The sequence below is a fragment of the Hyperolius riggenbachi genome, chromosome 3 (assembly GCF_040937935.1).
Source record: "Hyperolius riggenbachi isolate aHypRig1 chromosome 3, aHypRig1.pri, whole genome shotgun sequence".
In the NCBI taxonomy this organism is placed as follows: Eukaryota; Metazoa; Chordata; class Amphibia; order Anura; family Hyperoliidae; genus Hyperolius; species Hyperolius riggenbachi.
In genome coordinates this window covers 512,248,559-512,272,380 of record NC_090648.1, presented here as the reverse complement: position 1 = coordinate 512,272,380, position 23,822 = coordinate 512,248,559, and the positions used below count along the sequence as shown (strand labels likewise).

The 23,822-nt window shown below is 51.3% G+C and overlaps 1 protein-coding gene across 2 annotated transcripts in view; it reads left to right on the top strand.

Moving 5' to 3' along the window:
* The first annotated feature begins 312 nt into the window (after nt 1–312).
* Nucleotides 313–23,822, top strand: part of CCDC69 (coiled-coil domain containing 69) — a 69,841-nt gene continuing 46,331 nt past the window's right edge. For both annotated transcript variants that reach the window (XM_068278388.1, XM_068278386.1), the window contains exon 1: nt 313–457. In XM_068278388.1, the coding sequence (XP_068134489.1) occupies nt 410–457 (48 nt within the window). In that variant the 5' untranslated portion in view covers nt 313–409. The remainder of the gene's footprint in view (nt 458–23,822) is intronic.

The following is a 23,822-nucleotide window of genomic DNA, read 5'->3' as shown; positions in this document are numbered from 1 at the left end:
GCTGCCAGGCAACTGCTATTGCTCAAAAAGAAATAAATATGACAGCCTCCACATCCCTCTCAGTTCAGTTGTCCTTTAAGGTTACAGTGCTCCTTTAAATGTGTTTTCTTCCCCCCTTTTCTCTTATAACCTCCTTGATTACTAGGCAGCCCTGAGTTATTATTCTGCCTGTTAGGAGCTGCCTTTCCCCTCTGAGCACTTTAGCAGCAGCAGCAGCTGTCTCCAGCCGGCCAATAGGAAGCCGGGCCGCTCTTCTGATACTTACGGCGCTGAAGTTTCTGTAAACTTTGGAGTAGCAGCAGGTTTAGTGCAGAGAGAGGAGAGGAGGCGGCCGGCCAAGCCATAGAGGAGAGGGGGGGAGATGATGTGACCGCTCTCTGCTGCCTGCGCTCATCTATAGGGGGGAGCCATGGGCTGCAAGGCCACCAAGCTGTGCTACCCCCGCTCCCGGAGGAAGGTAAGCCGCCCTGATGCAGGGGCAGCCCGCTGCTTCCTCAATCAGGGGAAGCTCTGCCTACAAGTGAACTTTTTAACTTTGCCTTAGTTTTGTGCTTGGAGGGTTAATCAGGCACCAGTCCTGAAATGTCCCGGGTTTCCAGCCTTGACCTTGCACAGTGCAGGGCTGACCATGTCCCCCATATAGAGCTCACTGCTTCACTGAACTGGACTTTATATCTGCTGTGCATTGTGAATACATTCTATAGTGGAGTTTTGCTAACCTGCAAGAGATGGAGATGTGACTTGCTAGAGGCTGGCTGGGTGGTGCAGGCATCAGAATTGCAAAGCTAACTAGCTAGCCATTGCAGCTGTCAGTGAATTTATTATCTGCTTCTATCTGATTAGTGACATGCCCCCCCCAAAATGCAGTCTGGTGATTCTAGCATAGATCAATGAGGCCTGGAACCTACTATAAAACGCAATCGCTAATCGCAATCGCTAGTGTTTTTACTGAGCGGTTTGCTAGTGTTTCATGAGTGATTTTGGTAGCAGTTTTAAAAAGTGTAAGCGCTGTGCCAGTGACTGTGTAGCGATCAGCATTTTTCATTCTGATTGGTCCTTTCAATGAATATTTTTTTTATTATTTACAGTGTGCAGTCATTTCAAAATGCTAGCAAAATCGCTCTGTGTAGGTTCTGATGAGCGATTACACCAGCGTTTATATACTTTGCAGAAACGCTAACTGCTAACGCTAAACACGAAAAATGCTGCATGTCCTGAGTTTTGCGATTTGGTAATCTCAGTCGCTCCAGTGGAATTTGGCCCATCTATTAAAACCATCTTAGCGGTATGGACGAGCTCAGCTCGTCCATCACCGCCGATGGCTGCCGCTCAGGCCCTGCTGGGCCGATTTTGTTCAAATAAAGAGCAGCACACGCAGCCGGCACTTTGCCAGCCGCGTGTGCTGCCCGATCGCCGCCGCTCTGCGGCGATTCGCCGCGAGCAGCGGCGAAAGAGGGTCCCCCCAGCCGCCTGAGCCCAGCGTAGCCGGAACAAAAAGTTCCGGCCAGCGCTAAGGGCTGGATCGGAGGCGGCTGACGTCCATGACGTCACTCCGCTCGTCGCTATGGCGACGATCTAAACAAAACAAGGAAGGCCGCTCATTGCGGCCTTCCTTGTTTATTCTGGGCGCCGGAGGCGATCGGAAGAACGCCTCCGGAGCGCCCTCTAGTGGGCTTTCATGCAGCCAACTTTCAGTTGGCTGCATGAAATAGTTTTTTTTAAATTTAAAAAAAACCCTCCCGCAGCCGCCCTGGCGATCTTAATAGAACGCCAGGGTGGTTAACATCAGCTGAGCGTTTAGGGAAATCGCTAGTGGTTTGAATAGCTCCCTAAATGCTCAAAAAATCGCTCTAGTTGGTTTCAGTCCTGAAGGGGCCCATACACTAGTCGATTTCAGCCATTAATTGATAGATCCGAAATCGATTCTATCAAATCAGCCGATCGATCAGTTTGTGGTTGATTTCGATCGATTTGATCTATCTGACAGGATGGAAAATCTAGGTGGATCTGCTGCCAGCAGCAGAATGATGGCCCATAGAGCTGCATCAAATCTAATGGTGCAATAATGCATTTAGATCGATTTAATTCTGAAATCTGCTATTGGAAATCTGTTCCTAGTGTGTGGCACACATCAGATAGATTCAGATTCGACTTTACAGGCATCTGACAGAAATCTATCTGATGGTCGAATCTGCTGCAAATCTATAAAGGTGGCCATACACTGGTCGATTTACCATCAGATTCGACCAACAGATAGATCCCTCTCTGATCTAATCTGATCAGAGAGGGATCGTATGGCTGCCTTTACTGCAAACAGATTGTGAATCGATTTCAGCATGAAACCGATTCACCATCTGCTGAGCTGCCGCTGTCGCCTGCCCCCCCCCCCATACATTACCTGAAGCCTGGTCCCGGGCATCTTCTCCGCATAATGGCATCCGCGTGTAACTTTCTGTCACTCCAGTGACAGCGGAAGTTCAAATAGAGCGCCGTCTATTTGTACTTCCGCTGTCACTGCAGTGACACAGGAAGTTATACACAGATGCCGTGATGCGGAGAAGATGCCCGGGACCAGGCTTCAGGTAATGTATACCTGCGTCGGTTGTACGCCGCTAGCGATGCGCTCCCCACCCGCGGGCGATCGACTGTAATTTCCCGTACTGAGCAATCGACGGGATCGATCTATTTCGGGACGAAATAGATCAAAATTTAGCGTTTAGCGTAAACGATGTGACAGCAGATTCTATCCCAGGGATCGAATCTGCTGTCGATCGGCGGGTAATCGGCCTAGTGTATGGCCAGCTTTATCCATAGGAAACCTGAATAATTTGCTAATTTCTGATGCATAACCAGTGTGTGTATATAATTTTTTCCCAAATGTAAGTATGAGAAAAACCCTAGGTCAGTGATTCTCAAACTTTTTTGGGTGGGGGGCGCATTTCATGGCTTTGACTTTTTTTTTTCTAAGGCACCCTCAGGAAAATACTACCGAAATGCCGTTAGGACCCTTATTGGGCAGCTCCCCTCCTCCCAATAGTCATTGACTCACCATCAGGCAGCACCCCTCATTACACATCCTGGAAATCAGCATTGCAATGCTATGATTGTGAGACACACAGTACGTAGATGTAGGCTTTGCTATAACTGCAATCGCACATGTTCAGCATAGCATGCTGTGTGTCCGTTCTAACGGAATCTGCCCTTCCTTGTCACTGATGGGCAGATGTGATGGCAATATACCCGCAATATATGCGCCCTCAAAATGGGACCAATCAAATCCAACTTTGTGGGTCAGGATTGGTCCATTTTCTTGCTGCATAAATTTGCATATGAAACTTGCACAATCCTGCATCAGCTCGAAAGTCTTTGTATCTCATTGAGCATGCCTTTTGGTTGTCCGTTTCCAGATCTGGTTCCTGCTATCTTCAGGTTCCCACACTGCAGATTCTGATACCGGTGAAGTAGAATGTTATGTGAATGAGTTGGTTCGTGACGGTTATCATTGTAATCGACTTTTGTCAGCGGTGTTGAGGGCGGGATTCATCAGAAGAGGCGGGCCTTCAGAAGAGTTTCTCACTCCCCAGGAAATGCAGTTTTGTGGGTGCAGAACCTGTGCTCTGGGCTGATAAGTTTTGGAAAGTAATGATTACTTGTGTGATTGCATGTGACCCTTCTGCTTCTGATTAGCTCCATGCAAAGTCCTAATTCAGCCCAGAGCAGTTATGGTCCATTCACCTCTAAAATCGCAAAACGCTGTCGATTACTGCCAGCGGTTTGCGAGAGTGATTTTTCCGCGATTAACACGGAAAAATCACTGGACACTGCGGCGGTTTTGGAGTGATTGCGATTAGCGGTGCTATGCATGCTAATCGCAAACGCGGCAGTGAGAACACTGCCATAGTGTTACATGTTCTAGCGGTTTTTAAAAAACCGCTAGCGGTTTACCTTGAGCGGGAATCGCGCAACTCCCGCTCAATTGAGAACAGGCCCTTAGGCACCTTTCACACGTGCAGCTGACAGGGAGTGAATTCACTGCCTGTCAGCTGCTGTTCTGCACCGGCCAGGGTATCTACAGTTTGTCCCCAATATTTATTCTGGACTATGTACAGCGCAATCTATGTCTAAATAAATTATAATAATTTGAGAGGGGCTTCTTATGAAGTCCCGATTAAGGGTCGGTCCACACTTCTCCTGTTCCAGATTGGATCCGTGTCTAACAGAGCGGTTTTTCTGAAAAACGGATCCATTTGACACGTATCTGATTTGGATGGTAGGGCCCGTTCTGATCCGCGTGTCGATTTGCGTTGGTATTTACACGTCGCTGCTTACCTCTCGCCGCCAACGCTGGTCCCGCCGCTTGTTCCCTTCCACAACCCGGAGGCTGCAACAGGTCAATTCTCCCTAGCAAGAAGGAGAACTCTCTCCATTGCTGAGTCTTACCATTGGTCTATTGCAGCCCAATGAGGATCCCCATGCTTCTGTCCTCCGGGCTCTTCAGAATGGACCGAGCGTCGGTGATGGACGGCGGGACGTGTAAGTATGATGTCATGGCGACGTGGATGCAGGGACTAGCCTAGTGAGAGCGGACACTGTACATTCTCATAGGCTTGCATTGGACACCGTTTCCCGTCCAGTCCCGGGAAAAAGTGTCAAATCTGGACTCTCCGCAACGTTTTCCTTCTGTGCAACACTGATCCGTGTGCGATCTGTGTTTCTGCATGAGTAGGAGCGGGTCCTATTTATTTTTTATTTTTATTTTTTTTTTACTCAGGATCCACTCCCAGCGTTTCTGCGGAGCTTTAGGAATGTATCCCACGAATACGGACTTTAAAACCAGTGTTAACCGGCTCTTACTGCTGCGCTATCAATCCCTGCCATGCTCTGAGGAGGGGCCGGCCAGTGCTCTGAGGAGGGGCCAGCTGTACACTGAGGGACCAACGCCCAGCCGGTGCTCTGAGGAGGGGCCAGCCGCGGCCTGAGGATGACCAGCACCCAGCCGTTGCTCTGGGGAGGAGGGGCCGGCCGTTGCTTTGAGGAGGGGCCGCCACTCCAATAGCTGCATCGACCTACTCATCCTGCTGCTCAGTCGGGACAAGGTCCTCCAGCACCCAAGGCTGAGACACCAAAGTGCGCCCCTCCATCCCTCCCACCCCAGCCGTCACACACTGATTGCTATTAGACTAAGAGGTGCCACAGGGCCCACAACCTCCCCAACACCTTAATATCTAGTTATCTGGCTTGCAGTCACTGCCATGTATCCCCTTTTCTTATTTATTTCTGCTTCAAACACAATTAGGAATGACAGCTGAATGAATTCTGTGCCCCCTCCTACACTGCGCCTTGAGGCTGGAGCCTCTCCAGCCTATGCCTCGGCCCAGCCCTGCTGCTGCTCCTGTCTGTGGTACCCACCAACACCAGGGTCCACACAACCGGCCGTTGCTCTGAGGAGGACCAGCGGCCGGCCGTTGCTCTGAGGAGGACCAGCGGCCGGCCGTTGCTCGGAGGAGGGGCCAGCCGTACACTGAGGGACCAGCGCCCAGCCGGTGCTATGAGGGGCCAGCCGTGGCCTGAGGAGGACCAGCACCCGGCCGGTGCTCGTCGGAGGAGGGGCCGTCGCTCATCGGAGGAGGGGCACCCAGCCGTTGCTTTGAGGAGGGACCAGCGCCCAGCCAATGCAGGAGGGCAGCTGACAGGCGCTGAATTCATGTGAAAGAGGCCTTAAAGAGACAGTGAAGCATACTTCTCACTCATAGTATGTGATGCAATGCACGGGTAATGTGCCGCTCTGCTTTCCCACACTCAGTTGTGAGAGTTTCAGAGGCTTTCCAATAACTATCAACTGCCCGTGGAAAAGAGGCCTTATTTATTTCCTATTAAGCAATACCAGTTTCCTGGCTGTCCTGCTGGTCTATTTGGCTGCAGTAGTGTCTGAATCACACCAGCAACAAGCATGCAGCTAATCTTGTCTGGTCTGACAATAATGTCAGGAACGCCTGATCTGCTGCATGCTTGTTCAGGGGCTATGGCTGAAAGTATTAGAGGCAGACGATCAGTAGTTCTGCCAGGCAACTGGTATTGTAGGAAATAAAATGGCAGCCACCATATAACTCTAGCTTCAGGTGTGCTAAAGAGAACCCGAGGTGGTTTCTAATAATCCCAATAGCACACAGAGGCTGGGTCTGCCTATACTGCCCAGCCTCTGTTGCTATACTGCTCCCCCCCCCCCACAGGCCCCCCTGCGCTCTGCTGGCCCCCGTAAATCACACAGCCATGCTAGCGACACGCAGCCGCCTGTTTACCTTTGGTAGTGTCACTCTCGCCGCTCCCCCGCCTCCTCCATAGCGCCGTTCCCCACCTGCGTCCCTTTTCTTCCTGCTGATTGGAGGGAAGGGACGCAGGCGGGTAGCGGCGATATCGGAGGCGGGGGAGCGGCGAGAGTGACACTACCAAAGGTAAACAGCCGGCTCCGATGCGCTGCGTGTCGCTAGCATGGCTGTGTGATTTATGGGGGATAGCAGAGCGCGGGGGTGGGACAGTATAGTAACAGAGGCTGGGCAGTATAGGCAGACCCAGCCTCTGTATGCTATTCTCAGGTTCTCTTTAAAGCTGAATTATTGCTAATATTTTGTTTTTAGAAGGCAAAATTATATTTGTCACAGGGTTTACTTGACACTAAACTGCTCTTTGCGTAGATATCCGTGGTTTGTCCACATTGTGGTAGTGTTGGACAGCGTGGCCTCCGTGGCTGTGTATGTTCTGTAGGACGTGTCTGTCCACTGACCTGGATGAGTGGCGTAATCGCGTCTGTTAGTGGCAGAGGTCAGACCCCGTCATCTTACATATAAGGCCCAGGGAGTGCCCTGTGACCTCTGGTGTCACTCCGGTGTCAGGTGCCTTCAGCCAAATCCGGCATCCCAGCACTGACACGTGGAGCGCAAACGTGTCAACAAATAGGCCAGGGTCACACTAAGCAGAATAACATGAGTCTTCCAATATGTTCTATGGGGAAAACTCATGCGATTCTGCTAAGTGTGACCCCTGTCCTTCAGGTTACTGTTATGTCTGATAATTTATGGCTTTCTGTGATGTCTGATCATTTCTGTATCATGCTTATGAGTTATACAGAAGCCGGGTTGTCGTCTTTCACTCAGGTGTTTCTCCAACACCTGGTACACACTTTCAGTTCTGATTGGCCAAGTTTACCACCTACATGTAGCATGAATACTATGAGCAGATTGTGTAGGTTAAGCCCCATACTACATGAAGGTGGTAAAATTGGTCAGTGATTGGCCAGTTATAATTGAAAGTGTGTGCAAGGCTTAAAGGAAAGATCCAAGCACAATTAAAAAAAATGAGTTTCACTTACCTGGGGCTTCTACCAGCCCCATGCAGCCATCCTGTGCCCTCGTAGTCACTCACTGCTGCTCCAGTCCCCCGCCACCAGCTAGTTCTGCTTCTACCAGCCCCATGCAGCCATCCTGTGCCCTCGTAGTCACTCACTGCTGCTCCAGTCCCCCGCCACCAGCTAGTTCTGCTTCTACCAGCCCCATGCAGCCATCCTGTGCCCTCGCAGTCACTCACTGCTGCTCCAGTCCCCTGCTGGCAGCTTGCCGACCTCGGAGGTCGGCGGGCCGCATTGCGTACATTTTTACGCATTCCCGCTAGTTCAGGAACATTAACACATACATTTTTACGCGTTAGTGGTGCAACGCGTAAAAATGTACGCATTGAACCAGTAACGCGTAAAAATGCATGTGTTAATGTTCCTGAACTAGCGGGAATGCGTAAAAATGTACGCAATGCGGCCCGCCGACCTCCGAGGTCGGCAAGCTGCCAGCAGGGGACTGGAGCAGCAGTGTGTGACTATGAGGGCACAGGATGACTGCATGGGGCTGGTAGAAGCCCCAGCTAAGTGAAACTCATTTTTTTATTTTGCTTGGACCTTCCCTTTAAGGGGTGCATACACACTTCCAATATTGATTGGTAAATGTAACCACCTCCAGCTCCCTGGCGGGTTGTGCCCCTCCTCACAGCTGGCTCTCTGCCATGTGGCCCCCCTGGTGTCTCTTCTCTGCCCTGCGGCCCCCCCTGGTGTCTCTTCTCTGCCCTGCGCCCCCCCTGGTGTCTCTTCTCTGCCCTGCGCCCCCCCCCCCTGGTGTCTCTTCTCTGCCCTGCAGCCCCCCCCCGGTGTCTCTTCTCTGCCCTGCGGCCCCCCCTGGTGTCTCTTCTCTGCCCTGAGGCCCCCCCTGGTGTCTCTTCTCTGCCCTGCGGCCCCCCCTGGTGTCTCCTCTCTGCCCTGCGGCCCCCCCTGGTGTCTCCTCTCTGCCTTGCGGCCCCCCTCCTGGTATCTCCTCTCTGCCTTGCGGCCCCCCTCCTGGTATCTCCTCTCTGCCTTGCGGCCCCCTCCTGGTATCTCCTCTCTGCCTTGCGGCCCCCTCCTGGTATCTCCTCTCTGCCCTGCGGCCCCCTCCTGGTATCTCCTCTCTGCCCTGCGGCCCCCTCCTGGTATCTCCTCTCTGCCCTGCGGCCCCCTCCTGGTGTCTCCTCTCTGCCCTGCGGCCCCCTCCTGGTGTCTCCTCCCTGCCCTGCGGCCCCCCTGGTGTCTCCTCTCTGCCCTGCGACCCCCTCCTGGTATCTCCTCTCTGCCCTGCGACCCCCTCCTGGTATCTCCTCTCTGCCCTGCGACCCCCTCCTGGTGTCTCCTCTCTGCCCTGCGACCCCCTCCTGGTGTCTCCTCTCTGCCCTGCGCCCCCCCCCCCCTGGTGTCTCCTCTCTGCTCAGCGGCCCCCTCCTGGGATCTCCTCTCTGCCCTGCGACCCCCTCCTGGGATCTCCTCTCTGCCCTGCGACCCCCTCCTGGTATCTCCTCTCTGCCCTGCGGCCCCCTCCTGGTATCTCCTCTCTGCCCTGCGGCCCCCTCCTGGTATCTCCTCTCTGCCCTGCGGCCCCCTCCTGGTATCTCCTCTCTGCCCTGCGGCCCCCTCCTGGTATCTCCTCTCTGCCCTGCGGCCCCCTCCTGGTATCTCCTCTCTGCCTTGCGGCCCCCCTCCTGGTATCTCCTCTCTCCCCTGCGCCCCCCCCTGGTGTCTCCTCTCTGCCTTGCAGCCCCCCGGTATCTCCTCTCTGCCCTGTGGTCCCCCCGGTATCTCCTCTCTGCCCTGTGGTCCCCCCGGTATCTCCTCTCTGCCCTGCGGCCCCCCTCCTGGTATCTCCTCTCTTCCCTGCGCCCCCCCCCCCCCGGTATCTCCTCTCTGCCTTGCAGCCCCCCTTGGTATCTCCTCTCTGCCCTGTGGTCCCCCCGGTATCTCCTCTCTGCCCTGCGCCCCCCCCCCCCCGGTATCTCCTCTCTGCCTTGCAGCCCCCCCTGGTATCTCCTCTCTGCCCTGTGGTCCCCCCGGTATCTCCTCTCTGCCCTGCGGCCCCCTCCTGGTATCTCCTCTCTGCCCTGCGGCCCCCTCCTGGTATCTCCTCTCTGCCCTGCGGCCCCCTCCTGGTATCTCCTCTCTGCCCTGCGGCCCCCTCCTGGTATCTCCTCTCTGCCCTGCGGTCCCCCTCCTGGTATCTCCTCTCTGCCCTGTGGTCCCCCCGGTATCTCCTCTCTACCCTGTGGTCCCCCTCCCGGTATCTCCTCTGCCCTGTGCCCCCCCCCCCCCCGTATCTCCTCTGCCCTGCGGCCCCCCTGGTATCTCCTGTCAGGCTAGTGTTGATATCTGGGAATGTGCGTTGGCTGTTTTAGGCGCTTCAGTCACAGCAGGAGTGACCCTCGCTGCTCCCTCCACATTCTCACACATATATATACTCCAGTGCGGAGGCTTACACTGCAGTCAGCACACCCACCCTCTGTCAGGAGTCCGCTGAGGGATTTATAACTATCTGACATGGCAGAGCTGGCATACGAGAGTCCGTGTCCTTGGCATAGAGGGGTATTGTATCCTCACAGATTCTCATGACTGGTAAGGCCCTGTTCCTGACTCAGAGGTCTTATCACATGCGTGTCTCCACTCCTGGGAGTGGTAGAAGTATAAGAATAACATAAGAATGTTTAAAGGACCCTTGGGGGGGGGGGGGGGGGGGAATTGAGATAAACAATTGCATCTCTCCTCCTTTTTCCTAAAATGACCTCTGCTCGTTGACACCTTCATAGAAGTATGCCAGAGCTAAAAGCTATGAACTATTGATCCTTTTTATCTCTTTCCTGCTCTCAGAAGCCATTTACTGCCAGGTTTTATGGCTGTGATTCCTTATCAGAGAGGGTTATGCTGTAGTCCCAACCGAGACAGAAACTCCTCTTTCATACCTGATGTTTAACTCTTTCAGGCACAAAAATAATAAAAGGAACACAGCCTAGTTATTTGTGTGCTCTGCACTGTACAGACACACATCTGTCTCATCATGTCACATGTCACCTCGGGTATCCTGAACTCCCTCTGCTCTAAACGATAAGCAACAGCATTGTAACCTTTAAAGAGAACCTGTAACAAAAAAAGTTCCACTGGGGGGTACTTAGGGTCCCAATGAGGCTTCCCCCATCCCTGTAGCTGCAGGCAGTACAGCCCTGGCTCCCCCGAAGTCTCTGGAAATCCAGGCTCGACAATCGCTGATTTATTTACGTTTCTGGCTCCAGCGGGTGGCGCTGTTGCGTCTCTCTGCACGGGAATAACCGATCTCTGTTGGGTCCGCTTTACTGCGCAGGCACCGATGCAGGAGACTTGCACCTGCGCAGTAGAGCGGCCCGACAGCCCCCCCCCCCCCCCCGGGGAACTTTTTTTTTTTTTTTGTTACAGATTTTCTTTAAAGAAAAATATTTGTTACAGCTGATATAAATCTGCAATGTGTCTTTTTTTTTTTCATGGAAGCATGCATGTTGTTAACATCCTGTATTTGCAAATTTAGCAGAGATATCAAATTACAACTTGTGATTAGTCAGATGAGGGGGAATTGGACCCCTTTTCCATTCTGAAATGCAATTTCGTTTCTTTGTATTCTCCTCTACCACAATCCGTCAGGTGCATGACGTGATTGTGGTGTGTTTGCGATTTGTGGCGGGTGTAAACTGAAAAATAAAGCGGGAAAATATCTGTAATTGTGGAAAGATCTCATAGGGGTGTGATTGCTATGCGATTTTTCTTGCGCTGCTATACAAAGTATCTGAGCTCAGTCGCATGGAAAATACAGCAGGACGGCGCTTGCCATCAGAAAAAATCGCGTCACAAATAGGTTACACTGATGAAGACGTTAGCCATCGATTCCGTGTGACTGCATCTAGCGGTGTGTGTGATCTGCAAGGGATTGGAAACGGATCGCGAAACGCTGATGGTGTGAAAAGGGGCCCTGTGCATTTGCCAGGTTTCCATTATTCGCCGATCACGGTTTTCCCACGTGCAATTTTCTGTGTCGTTCGGCTCGCTCTAAGCCTGATCTGCAAGGAAACGTTACACTATCTACGCCATCTCTTCACCTATCGTCCCACCCCTTAACCCTTCAGGCTGTAAAGGTACCTACATATTTTTTTTTTTTTCCATCAGATGTGATCTTTAGATGCAGTTTTTTACGATCTAATTGTACAGAAAATTGTATTGTGATGAAAATCTATGTAAAACAATTCTATGGTCGATAGGAACAGAATATGTAATCGATCTGAAAGTTGGATTTTACAATCGTATCTGAAGAGACAAAACGCTCTAACCAGCTGTTTATGGGGACAATCAATGATTACTTTCAGATTACGTTTGATGGTAAAAAAATTGCAACAATAGATCACATCTAATGAAAAAATTGTGCTATTAATGGGCACCTGAAAGTGTATCTGAGATGGTACACTGGCTCCCCTATATATACTTACCGGGGGCTTCCTCCAGCCACATAAGCACTGTGGCTTCCCTCGCTGTCCTCCTCACCCCATCTGTTTGGCGCCACGACTCCCGGTAATCAGGGTAATCAGCCACAACACGCACAACCTTGAGGCGGATGGGCTACAACAGCAGAAGACCCCACCGGGTACCACTCATCTCCACTACAAATAAGAAACATAGGCTACAATTTGCACAAGCTCACCAAAATTGGACAGTAGAAGACTGGAAAAATGTTGCCTGTTCTGATGAGTGTCGATAGTCAGAATTTGGCATAAACAGAATGAGAACTTGGATCCATCATGCCTTGTTACCACTGTGCAGGCTGCTGGTGGTGTAATGGTGTGGGGGATGTTTTCTTGGCACACTTTAGGCCCCTTAGTGCCAATTGGGCATCGTTTAAATGCCACGGGCTACCTGAGCATTGTTTCTGACCATGTCCATCCCTTCATGACCACCATGTCCCCATCCTCTGATGGCTACTTCCAGCAGGATAATGCACCATGTCACAAAGCTCCAATCATTTCACATTGGTTTCTTGAACATGACAATGAGTTCACTGTACTAAAATGGCCCCCACAGTCACCAGATCTCAGCCCAATAGAGCATCTTTGGGATGTGATGGAACGGGAGCTTCATGCCCTGGATGTGCATCCCACAAATCTCCATCAACTGCAAAATGCTAGCCTATCAATATGGGCCAACATTTCTAAAGAATGCTTTCAGCACCTTGTTCAATCAATGCCACATAGAATAAAGGCAGTTCTGAAGGCGAAAGGGGGTCAAACACTGTATTAGTATGGTCTTCCTAATAATCCTGTGTATAATACAGCAAAGTCCCCGTTATCTGGAACTCGGGCACCTGGAAGTCGTAGTTAACAGGCATTATCCTGAGGGGATAACGGGGACTGAGGTTTTGGGGGTTTGCAGAGCATAAAGTACGTACTGAGCCTCCAGGTGGCGTCTTCTCGCCTTCCTGTAGCTGCTAGCGGATTTTTGCCGTCCGTGCACGGCTCTCTATGTCACGTGGCTTGACGTGGGTCAGGTGACACGTCAGGGCCCGTACACAGAGGATCATGGAGAGCTGCTAGGAGCTACGGGAAGGTGAGAAGATGCCACCTGGAGCCTCTGAGCATTTTATGCCCTGCAAGGGGGGGGGGGGGGTAGGTTTATGCCTTTTCAGCCACGATGTGTCAGGCTATACCGGGGACTTCACCACAATAATAAGTCACTTTAGAGGTAGGCCTTTGGATCCTGCCGAGGCTTCCCACAGACCACCGCTGCAGCCTGGTTTCCTCCATGAATCCTACGTCGTCCTCCAGACCACCGCTGCTGCCTGGTACCTTCATGAATCCCACGTCGTCCTCCAGACCACCACTGCAGCCTGGTACCCTCATAAATCCCACGTCGTCCTCCAGACCACCGCTGCTGCCTGGTACCCTCATGAATCCCACGTCGTCCTCCAGACCACCGCTGCTGCCTGGTACCCTCGTGAATCCCACGTCGTCCTCTAGACCACCGCCGCTGCCTGGTACCCTCGTGAATCCCACGTCGTCCTCCAGACCACCGCCGCTGCCTGGTACCCTCGTGAATCCCACGTCGTCCTCCAGACCACCGCTGCTTTCCCCGGGACCCTCGTGCCTTGCAGGTGCAGTACTTCCGCACTCAGGCTTATAAAAAACCACACAGCCACTAATCACATCTGACTCTTGTCAGTTACGGTCCAGAAGTCGGCACGCAGCAACGGTGGGAGACAGGCCGACGCGGGACGCCTCTGCCGGATCCAGACACTTCCCACGTCTTTTCTTTGCCTCAGGTACACTTTAAGCCCCTTTTTCTACAGTTGCCTTGTAAACCTGCATTGCGATACCCTCTTTAACCGCAAGGCAACACAATGGCAATGCCCTCCATTGGCCCAGAAGTGCCCGATCGGCCCCCGAGCTGGTGCAATGTCATCGGCGCGTCGCCATCGCAGAAGTAATGTAAGTCATTGGGCGATGCAAGAATTTAAAACATGTTGCTGGTGCGGCGCAACGGGCGATACAATTCATATCTGAATTTTACGAAGAGTGAACCCTGCTGTTAGGTTCCCATTAACAATACGTCCCACGACGATCGATCAGCTGATCATTTGGAAATGATTGGTCATGCTCACTAATGGACCAAAAACCACTAAGCCTATCGTTTCCTAGCGACCAATTCTGGCGCTTGATTGTCCGCGGGATTGTATCGTGAATGGGCTCATAGTTCTGCTGTCTAGTAGACTGGTTCTCTTGGTTGCCTGTTGCCTTGTAGTTAGTGAAAGGGGTGAGAGCACGTTCAGTTCACGCCTTCAGAATCTGCCGCTATTTTTGGCTGCTGGTTCCTCCCGTCCTGATCGTCCGCAGGATTGTATTGTGAATGGGCAGATTGGTCATAGTTCTGCTGTCTTGTAGACTGGTTCTCTTTGTTGGCTGTTGCCTTGTAGTTAGTGGAAGGGGTGAGAGCGTGTTCAGTTGACGCCTTCAGAATCTTGCGCTATTTTTGGCTGCTGGTTCCTCCCGTCCTGAGCGCGCTGTGGATATACACAGACTCCCAGCACCCGGTTTTATTAGCCGAGAGCACAAATCTCGTAAACACGTCGTGACATTACAAATGCGGCTGGCATGAGCTGGGAATCTGTCTGCTGCGCATTCCTTCTAGGGATCTGTCTGATATACGGAGCGCTCCAGCCATGCCACGCTGAGGACACGCTCAGGGAGGAACCGCGCTGTAACGCTCGGGCAGGGACCATGCTCGCTCGGGTCCGCAAAAAAAAAATGTGGCTGATTCTCTGTTATTTTGGCAGTCTTGGCCAACAGACTACTGATTGTCGACATTGTAAATCGCATGCAGCGTGCAAAAATAACTCAAACACCAATCCCCCCCCCCCCCCCCAGCAGAAAAGGCCACATTGCACCACTTACAGGAGTAAGTAAGTGAGAAGAATATGGAGGCTGCCATATTTGTTTCCTGTTAAAGAATACCAGATTCCTGGCAGCCCTGCTGGTCTATTTGGCTGCAGTAAGTGTCTGGATCACACCAGAAACAAGCATGCAGCTAGTCTTGTCGGATCTGACAATAAGGCCAGAAACCCCTGACCTGCTGCATGCTTGTTCAGGGACTATGGCTGAAAGTATGAGAGGCAGAGGATCAGCAGGACAGCCAGGCAACTGATATTGCTTAACAGGAAGTAAATATGGCAGCGGTGGTCTGGAGGAGAACGTGGGGTTCATGAGGGTCCCAGGAAATAAACATGGCAGCCTCCATATATGCTATCTCTCACTTCAGTTCTCCTTTAAGTGTGATGCTCCATAAGAAAGCATAACCTGCATTTTTCACATCATGAAACGCATGCAATTCCCTCGAGTGTCTCTGTTCAGATAAACGCCAGCCCATTCTTTTTCAGCGTTGACCAGCAAGGTGCAGATCCTCAGGAAAATATTGCTGCAGTTTCTAAAGCTACAAATTCCTATTAGACTTTAGTTTTAGTAGTCTTTTTTGTGATTTGGTTTGTGAGTGATGTCTGTAGAAGGAAGATAAATTAAAGTGACCCTTAAAGTGAACCAGAGACTAAGCACCCTCATGTATTTTACCATATATATCAGTGGGGACATTAGAGAAAACACCTACCCTGCTCTCTGTTTCATTCTGCACTGCTCAGCCTGCTTGTTATCAGCCCTGATAAAATCCCTGACTGAGCATTCAGTCTGGCTTTGCTATGACTCCGCTATAATGATTGCTGAGCAGAGCCAGAAGGGGGCAGGCTTGGGCTTGAAAAGACACCAGAGAGCAAAGACTCGGCTATAAAAATTCCTGAGCAAAGCCAGACTGAATGCTCAGTTGGGGATTTTATCAGGGCTGATAACAAGCAGGCTGAGCAGTAAAGGATGAAGCAGAGAGCAGGGTAGGTGTTTTCTCTAATGTTCCCACACATACACACACACACACACACACACACACACACACACACGCACACGCACACGCACACGCACACGCACACGCACGCGCACGCGCACGCGCACGCGCACGCGCACGCGCACGCACACGCACACGCACACGCACACGCACACGCACACGCACACGCACACACACACGTGCTTCGTCTCTGGTTCACTTTAAAGGATAAATCAGCCATAATCATGTACTGCTGATTTACTTAGCTGGGGCTTCCTCCAGCCCCTAGAAGCCCCCATGTCCCTCGCCGCAGTTCCGGAGCAATTTTTGGGTACCTGGAGTCGGAAGTTTCATAAACTTAGGCATCGGAGTCGGATGATTTTTGTGCGAAGTCCACAGCCCTGCTTCTGGGGTCCCCACATCTGGCTACCTATTCTGGGGGGGCGGCTGCCTAATACTGGGGCCACACCTTGGTACCTGAACTAGGGAGGGGGGGGGGGGGGCTGCTTAATGCTGGGGACACATCTAGCTGCTTATACTAGTGGGGAGGCTCATTGGCTACCTGAACTGGGGGCCAAACTAAGACTAGGGATGCATCAAATACCTATACTGACCCCGCCCCTCTGTAACACCACCCTTCATGCCCCCCCCCCTGGTGTAACCTGTAGTGGCTGCCAGTGAATGTGGTCGCTGTCATGAGACGCTGAGCGGAGGGAATGTGCGATGTTGGGAACCCTCTTGCCCCCCCCCCCCCCCCTGGTATAATGGTATAACCTGTAGTGGCTGCCTGTGGCTTTGCGCTACCTCCCCCCCCAAGTCCGTGTCGTGGTCGCTGTCATGAGACGCTGAGCGGGGGGAATGTGCGATGTTGGTACACGATTAATGTTGTTTATTCTCGGAGTGGTTTGATGTTCCAGGCGTTTTCCATCCTTGAAAGAACTGCAGAATGAAAACATTCCGACCCATCTATACAAAGATGTTTTATTCTGCTAGAGATCCTTTTCTGGAGACATAATAGAGGCTTGTAAATCTAGCGGAGGATGGAGTCAGGCTGTGGCCCGGGGAACACTGCAAGCATCAGCTCTGCTATTCCTGTATCTCTATGGCTGCTCTGTAGCCAGGAATAAAGAGAACATGTATCAAGTTATCCAAATCACAGCTCTTGTGCTTGACAATGATTTACCCTCCTGCATACCTCCCAACAGTGCCCTGACAATACCTTTCTCCTCTGACCAGTGCCTAGAGCTGACCCCACTCCTCTGATCTGTGCCTAGAGCTGACCTCTACCCTCTGACCTGTGCTTAATCCTGACTAGTGCTGACCTCTCCTCACTTGGGCCTTGTCTTGACCTTTCCCCTCGGACCTGTGCCTAATGCTGACCCCTCCCCTCTGTCCTGTGCCTAGTACTGACCCCTCCCCTCTGTCCTGTGCCTAGTGATGACCCCACCCCTCTGACTTGTGCCTAGTGCTGACCCCACCCCTCTGACTTGTGCCTTGTGTTGACCTTTCCCCTCTGACCTGTGCCTAATGCTGTTCTCCCCCTTTGATCTCTGCCTAGTGCTGACCTCTCCTCACTTGGGCCTTGTATTGACCTTTCCCCTCTGTCCTGTACTTAGTGCTGACCCCTCCCTTCTGACCTGTACTTAGTGCTGACCCCTCCCTTCTGACCTGTGCCTAGTGCTGAGCCCACCCCTCTGACCTGTGCCTAGTGCTGAGCCCACCCCTCTGACCTGTGCCTAGTGCTGAGCCCACCCCTCTGACCTGTGCCTAGTGCTGAGCCCACCCCTCTGACCTGTGCCTATTGCTGAGCCCACCCCTCTGACCTGTGCCTAGTGTTGAGCGGTCCCCTCCCTAGCCTATACTGTAGGGCTAGTGTATGAGGAGTTTTGAGTTCAGTTTGATTCCCCGTTGGTCCCTCCACAACCTGTGTAATTCCAGAATTATTGAGCAAGCAGTGTTTTTTGCTGCTGCACACAATGCTTGAGCACGATATTCCAATTACTGATCAGCGTATAGCAATCACTGGCAGCACCGGAGATCAGTAGGGGATATTCTGTGACCAATCAGATTCTGCAGCTTCTGGCATGAGCCTGGTACACCCATCCAGTCCTGACTGGCCCACATCTACCACCTCCATGTAGTAGGAGGGCCAACAGATTGTCAAGACTGTAAACAGACTGCATAGATGAGCTTTCACTTTGCATGGAGGTTGGAAAATTGTGCAATTAAAATTGGATGTGTGTACCAGGCTTTAGATTGGTCTGTTTCCTTCCTGAATAAATGACTATTTGACTACATAAGCCCCCATTCCACATGCAGATGCCTTATCCATGTGCTATTGCCCATTTTCAGCAAACTGTCTTCTGTGTCCAGCCGCCCCCTTGGGCAACAGCGGCCCTAGGCCTGCGTCTGTGTGGCTTTTCCAGGAATCCATCATTGGCCCAGTGCACACCAAAAACCTCTAGCAGGTCCGCAAAACACTAGAGGTTTTTGAAGCAGATTTTAGAGCGATTCTAGGCATGTGTAGAGAGGTTTTCTAAACATGCGTAGTGTTTTTGTGAACGTTTTTGTGTAGCAGATTTCATATATTGTTACAGTGAAGCTGTTACTGAACAGCTTCTGTAACAAAAACGCCTGGAAAACCGCTCTGATCTGGCGTTTTTCAGAGCGGTTAGCATTTTTCCTATACTTTACATTGAGGCAGAATCGCTTCTGCAAACCGCAAATGTGCAGCAGGAGGCACGTTTGCGGTTTGCTAAAAACCTCAAACCACTGGTGTGCACCATTCCATTGAGATACATTAACCAAGCGTTTTCACAGGCGGCAGCGGTTTTGAAAACTCTACAAAAACCGCTTGGTGTGCACCAGGCCTTTGACTGCAGCAAGACATATGAACAAGTTGTGAGCTGGTCCCAATAAGGGGAGAATCTCGTATAACCCGGGTATACCAATGATGAGAGGCCTGCGGATAGTACAAGCGTCACATACAGGCGTAATTATACTGCTGGGTATGGAAGCAGCCATTGTCCTTCCCCCCAGCCGGCTGCACTCGGAACGGCTGCTCCTCACATATTCTCTGAGTATTATCAGATATCATCAGTCGTATTTTCCTAACACTTTTCCTGTTTGTCAGCCCAAAGCCCACATTACAGCTATCTGCTCCATCAGAGCCGGCAGAGGGGCTGCTGGGAGAAACTGTCATCCGTGACACAAGCCCTGATCATTCCCATGCTTGTCACACACACACGCCTATACACACACACACACACACACCTACACGCCTATACACATGCCTATACACACGCCTATACACACATATATACAAACACACACGCCTATACACACACACACACCTACACGCCTATACACACGCCTATACACACATATATACAAACACACACACACACACACACACACACACACACACACACACACACACACACACACACACACACACACGCGCGCCTATACACACATATATACAAACACACCTACACGCCTATACACACACACACACCTACACGCCTATACACACGCCTATACACACATATATACAAACACACACTCACGCGCCTACACACACACACACACACACGCCTACACACACACACACACACTACACACACACACGCGCCTACACACACACACGCCTACACACACACACACACACGCGCCTATACACACATATATACAAACACACACACACACACGCCTACACACACACACACACACACACACGCACACCTACACGCCTATACACACGCCTATACACACGCCTATACACACATATATACAAACACACACACGCGCCTACACACACACACACACACGCCTACACACACACACACACATACACACACACACACATACACACACACGCGCATACACACACACGCGCATACACACACACACGCATACACGCACACACACACACGCCTACACACACACACACACGCCTACACACACACACACACACGCCTACACACACACACACACACACACACGCCTACACACACACACACACACACACATATACACACACACACACGCCTACACACACACACGCCTACACACACACACGCCTACACACACACACACACATACACGCCTACACACACACACACGCCTACACACACACACACGCGCCTACACACACACACGCGCCTACACACACACACGCGCCTACACACACATACACACGCCTACACACACATACACACATACACACGCCTACACACACATACACACACACACACACCACACGCCTACACACACATACACGCGCCTACACACACATACACATACACACACACACCACACGCCTACACACACACACACACACGCCTACACACACACACACACGCCTACACACACACACACGCCTACACACACACACACACGCCTACACACACACTCACGCCTACACACACACTCACGCCTACACACACACGCACGCCTACACACACACACACACACACACACACACACGCCTACACACACACACACACGCCTACACACACACACACACACACACACACACGCCTACACACACACACACACACACACGCCTACACACACGCCTACACACACACCTACACACACACACGCCTACACACACACCTACACACACACGCCTACACACACACCTACACACACACGCCTACACACACACCTACACACACACCTACACACACACACCTACACACACACACCTACACACACACACCTACACACACACACCTACACACACACACCTACACACACACCTACACACACACCTACACACACACCTACACACACACCTACACACACACCTACACACACACCTACACGCCTATACACATGCCTATACACATGCCTATACACACGCCTATACACACGCCTATACACACATATATACAAACACACACACACGCGCCTACACACACACGCCTACACACACACACGCCTACACACACACACGCCTACACACACACACACACACGCCTACACACACACACACACACGCCTACACACACACACACACGCCTACACACACACACACACACACACACACGCCTACACACACACGCCTACACACACACGCCTACACGCCTATACACATGCCTATACACACGCCTATACACACATATATACAAACACACACACACGCGCGCCTACACACACACACACGCGCCTACACACACACACACACGCGCCTACACACACACACACACGCCCACACACACACGCCTACACACACACACACACACACGCCTACACACACACACACACACGCCTACACACACACACACGCCTACACACACACACACACGCCTACACACACACACACACACGCCTACACACACACACACACGCCTACACACACACGCCTACACACACACGCCTACACGCCTATACACATGCCTATACACACGCCTATACACACATATATACAAACACACACACACACACGCGCCTACACACACACACACACGCGCCTACACACACACACACGCCTACACACACACGCCTACACACACACACACGCCTACACACACACACACACACACGCCTACACACACACACACACGCCTACACACACACACACGCCTACACACACACACACGCCTACACACACACACACGCCTACACACACACACGCCTACACACACACACACCTACACGCCTATACACACATATATACAAACACACACACACATGCCTACACACACACACACACACACACACACACACACACACACGCCTACACACACACACACACGCCTACACACACACACACGCCTACACACACACACACACACACGCCTACACACACACACACACGCCTACACACACACACACGCCTACACACACACACACGCCTACACACACACACACGCCTACACACACACACACGCCTACACACACACACACGCCTACACACACACACACGCCTACACACACACACACGCCTACACACACACACACGCCTACACACACACACACGCCTACACACACACACACGCCTACACACACACACGCCTACACACACACACACACTACACACACCTACACACGCCCGCACACACGCACACACACACGCCTACACACACACACACACACACACACGCCTACACACACCTACACACGCCTACACACGCACGCACGCACACACGCCTACACACACACACACGCCTACACACCTACACACACACACGCCCACACACACACGCCTACACGTACACATACGTACATGCCTATGCACACTTATACACACACTCACACATGGCTACATATACACACACACTGTATACACATGCATACATACATATATACATCCCTCTGCACACTTATACACACACACACACACACACACACACACACACACACACACACACACACACACACACACACACTGCAGTGTTCTCCCCAGAATTTTTTTCCAGCCGGGTGGCATGAAATAGTAGCCGGGTGGCATGAAAAAGTAGCCGGGTGGGGCGAGTTGAAAATGCAGGGCAACTGTGCTTACAGCATAGGAGGAGGTGAGGAGGTTAGCCGATCCCAGCCGGGTGGTCACCAAATCTAGCCGGGTGGAGCACCCGGCTAAAAGAGCCTGGGGAGAACACTGACACTGTATACACATGCATACATACATACATATATACATGCCTATGCACACTTATACACACACTCACACATGGCTACATATGCACACACACACTCCGAGTAGCCTAATGAAGGAAAATTATCCAAATATGCTGGAGAAATGAAACAAATCTGAGCCAAACCACTTGACTCTCTTCTCAGCTTGGTCTCCTCTGTGGCTGGCTCTGCATACCTAAACGCAGCACATTCACAAAACTCTCTTATCTCTCTTAGCTGGAGAGAGCTGCGGGAGGGGCTGCTTGTTCCGTGGGGGCGGCCATCTTGATTTCTGCATGAGCCTAAAGGGACACTGTTGTGAGGATGTGAAGGTTGCCCCCCCAAACTTAAACCATGCCAGTTTCTGGGCTGTCTTGCTGCATCTGGGTATCTAAGGTTATGGAGGGGCCCAAAATATGATTGTCAGATTGTACGTAAATAATAAAGACTATAAAAATGAGGTGTCCTACCTCTCCAGAACACAACCCAGACAAAAAAGGGGGTTTTAGAATCAGGTCAGATTTATTCAAGCACGTTTAAAACAGACAACGCGTTTCACGGGACTCTGTCTACTTCCTCAGGTCAATAAGGGCTCATTTACATTTAAAAGCGCAAAACGGTAGCACTTTTAAGTGTGAATCACTGTACACGTTTGCTAATCCTGGCAAAATGCTGCAGGTAACTAGTTTTGCAAATGGCGCTAATCACCCTCGATTGGCGCCAATCGCGGCAGTGAGATCACTGCAATAGTGTTAGAATAGCGCTTTAAAAAGTAAAAGCACTAGCGTTTCGGCGATTAGCGGGAATTGCTCGCTAATCGCCATAGTGAGAACAGGCCCTTGCTGGGAATACATGGCTCCATTTAGATGGCTCGATAGATATTTTCCGACATGTCCGATTTCCCACCCGATTGTTTCCGGGCTCGATTCTGCATGAAGGACAGTGCAAAAAGATAAGAAAAACGAGCGGAAGATAAGAGAATCGCCCCTGGAATAGAGCGGCAAAATCAAGCAGTGTAGCGTTAAAGCGGACCCAAACCAAACATCTTTTTTTTAATTCAAAATATTTAGTTGCACCACTCTGACACATACAAAGATAAATAAACACTCCTTCAAGCCTATGAGCATTTCAGTGCATGCTTTTCACCCTTCTCTTCTCATAATAACTAGGGCTATACTGGTGGCAGCCATTACTTCTGAGCTTAGTAGGAGGTTTTAGATCATGGGTGTGTCTGTCATCAGCTACCCTCCCTCACAGGGGCGTCGTCTCACACAAGCTGAGATCACCTGTGACATCATCAGTAGCAGCCTGTGTTTAGTTTTTGTTTTTCATCTCCTCCACCAGTCTGCCGGATTCTGTCCTGGCAATATGAAAGGAAGGGAGGGGTTCCTCCAATAAATGTAAAATATTTTTATATTTGTCATCATGCAGCTGA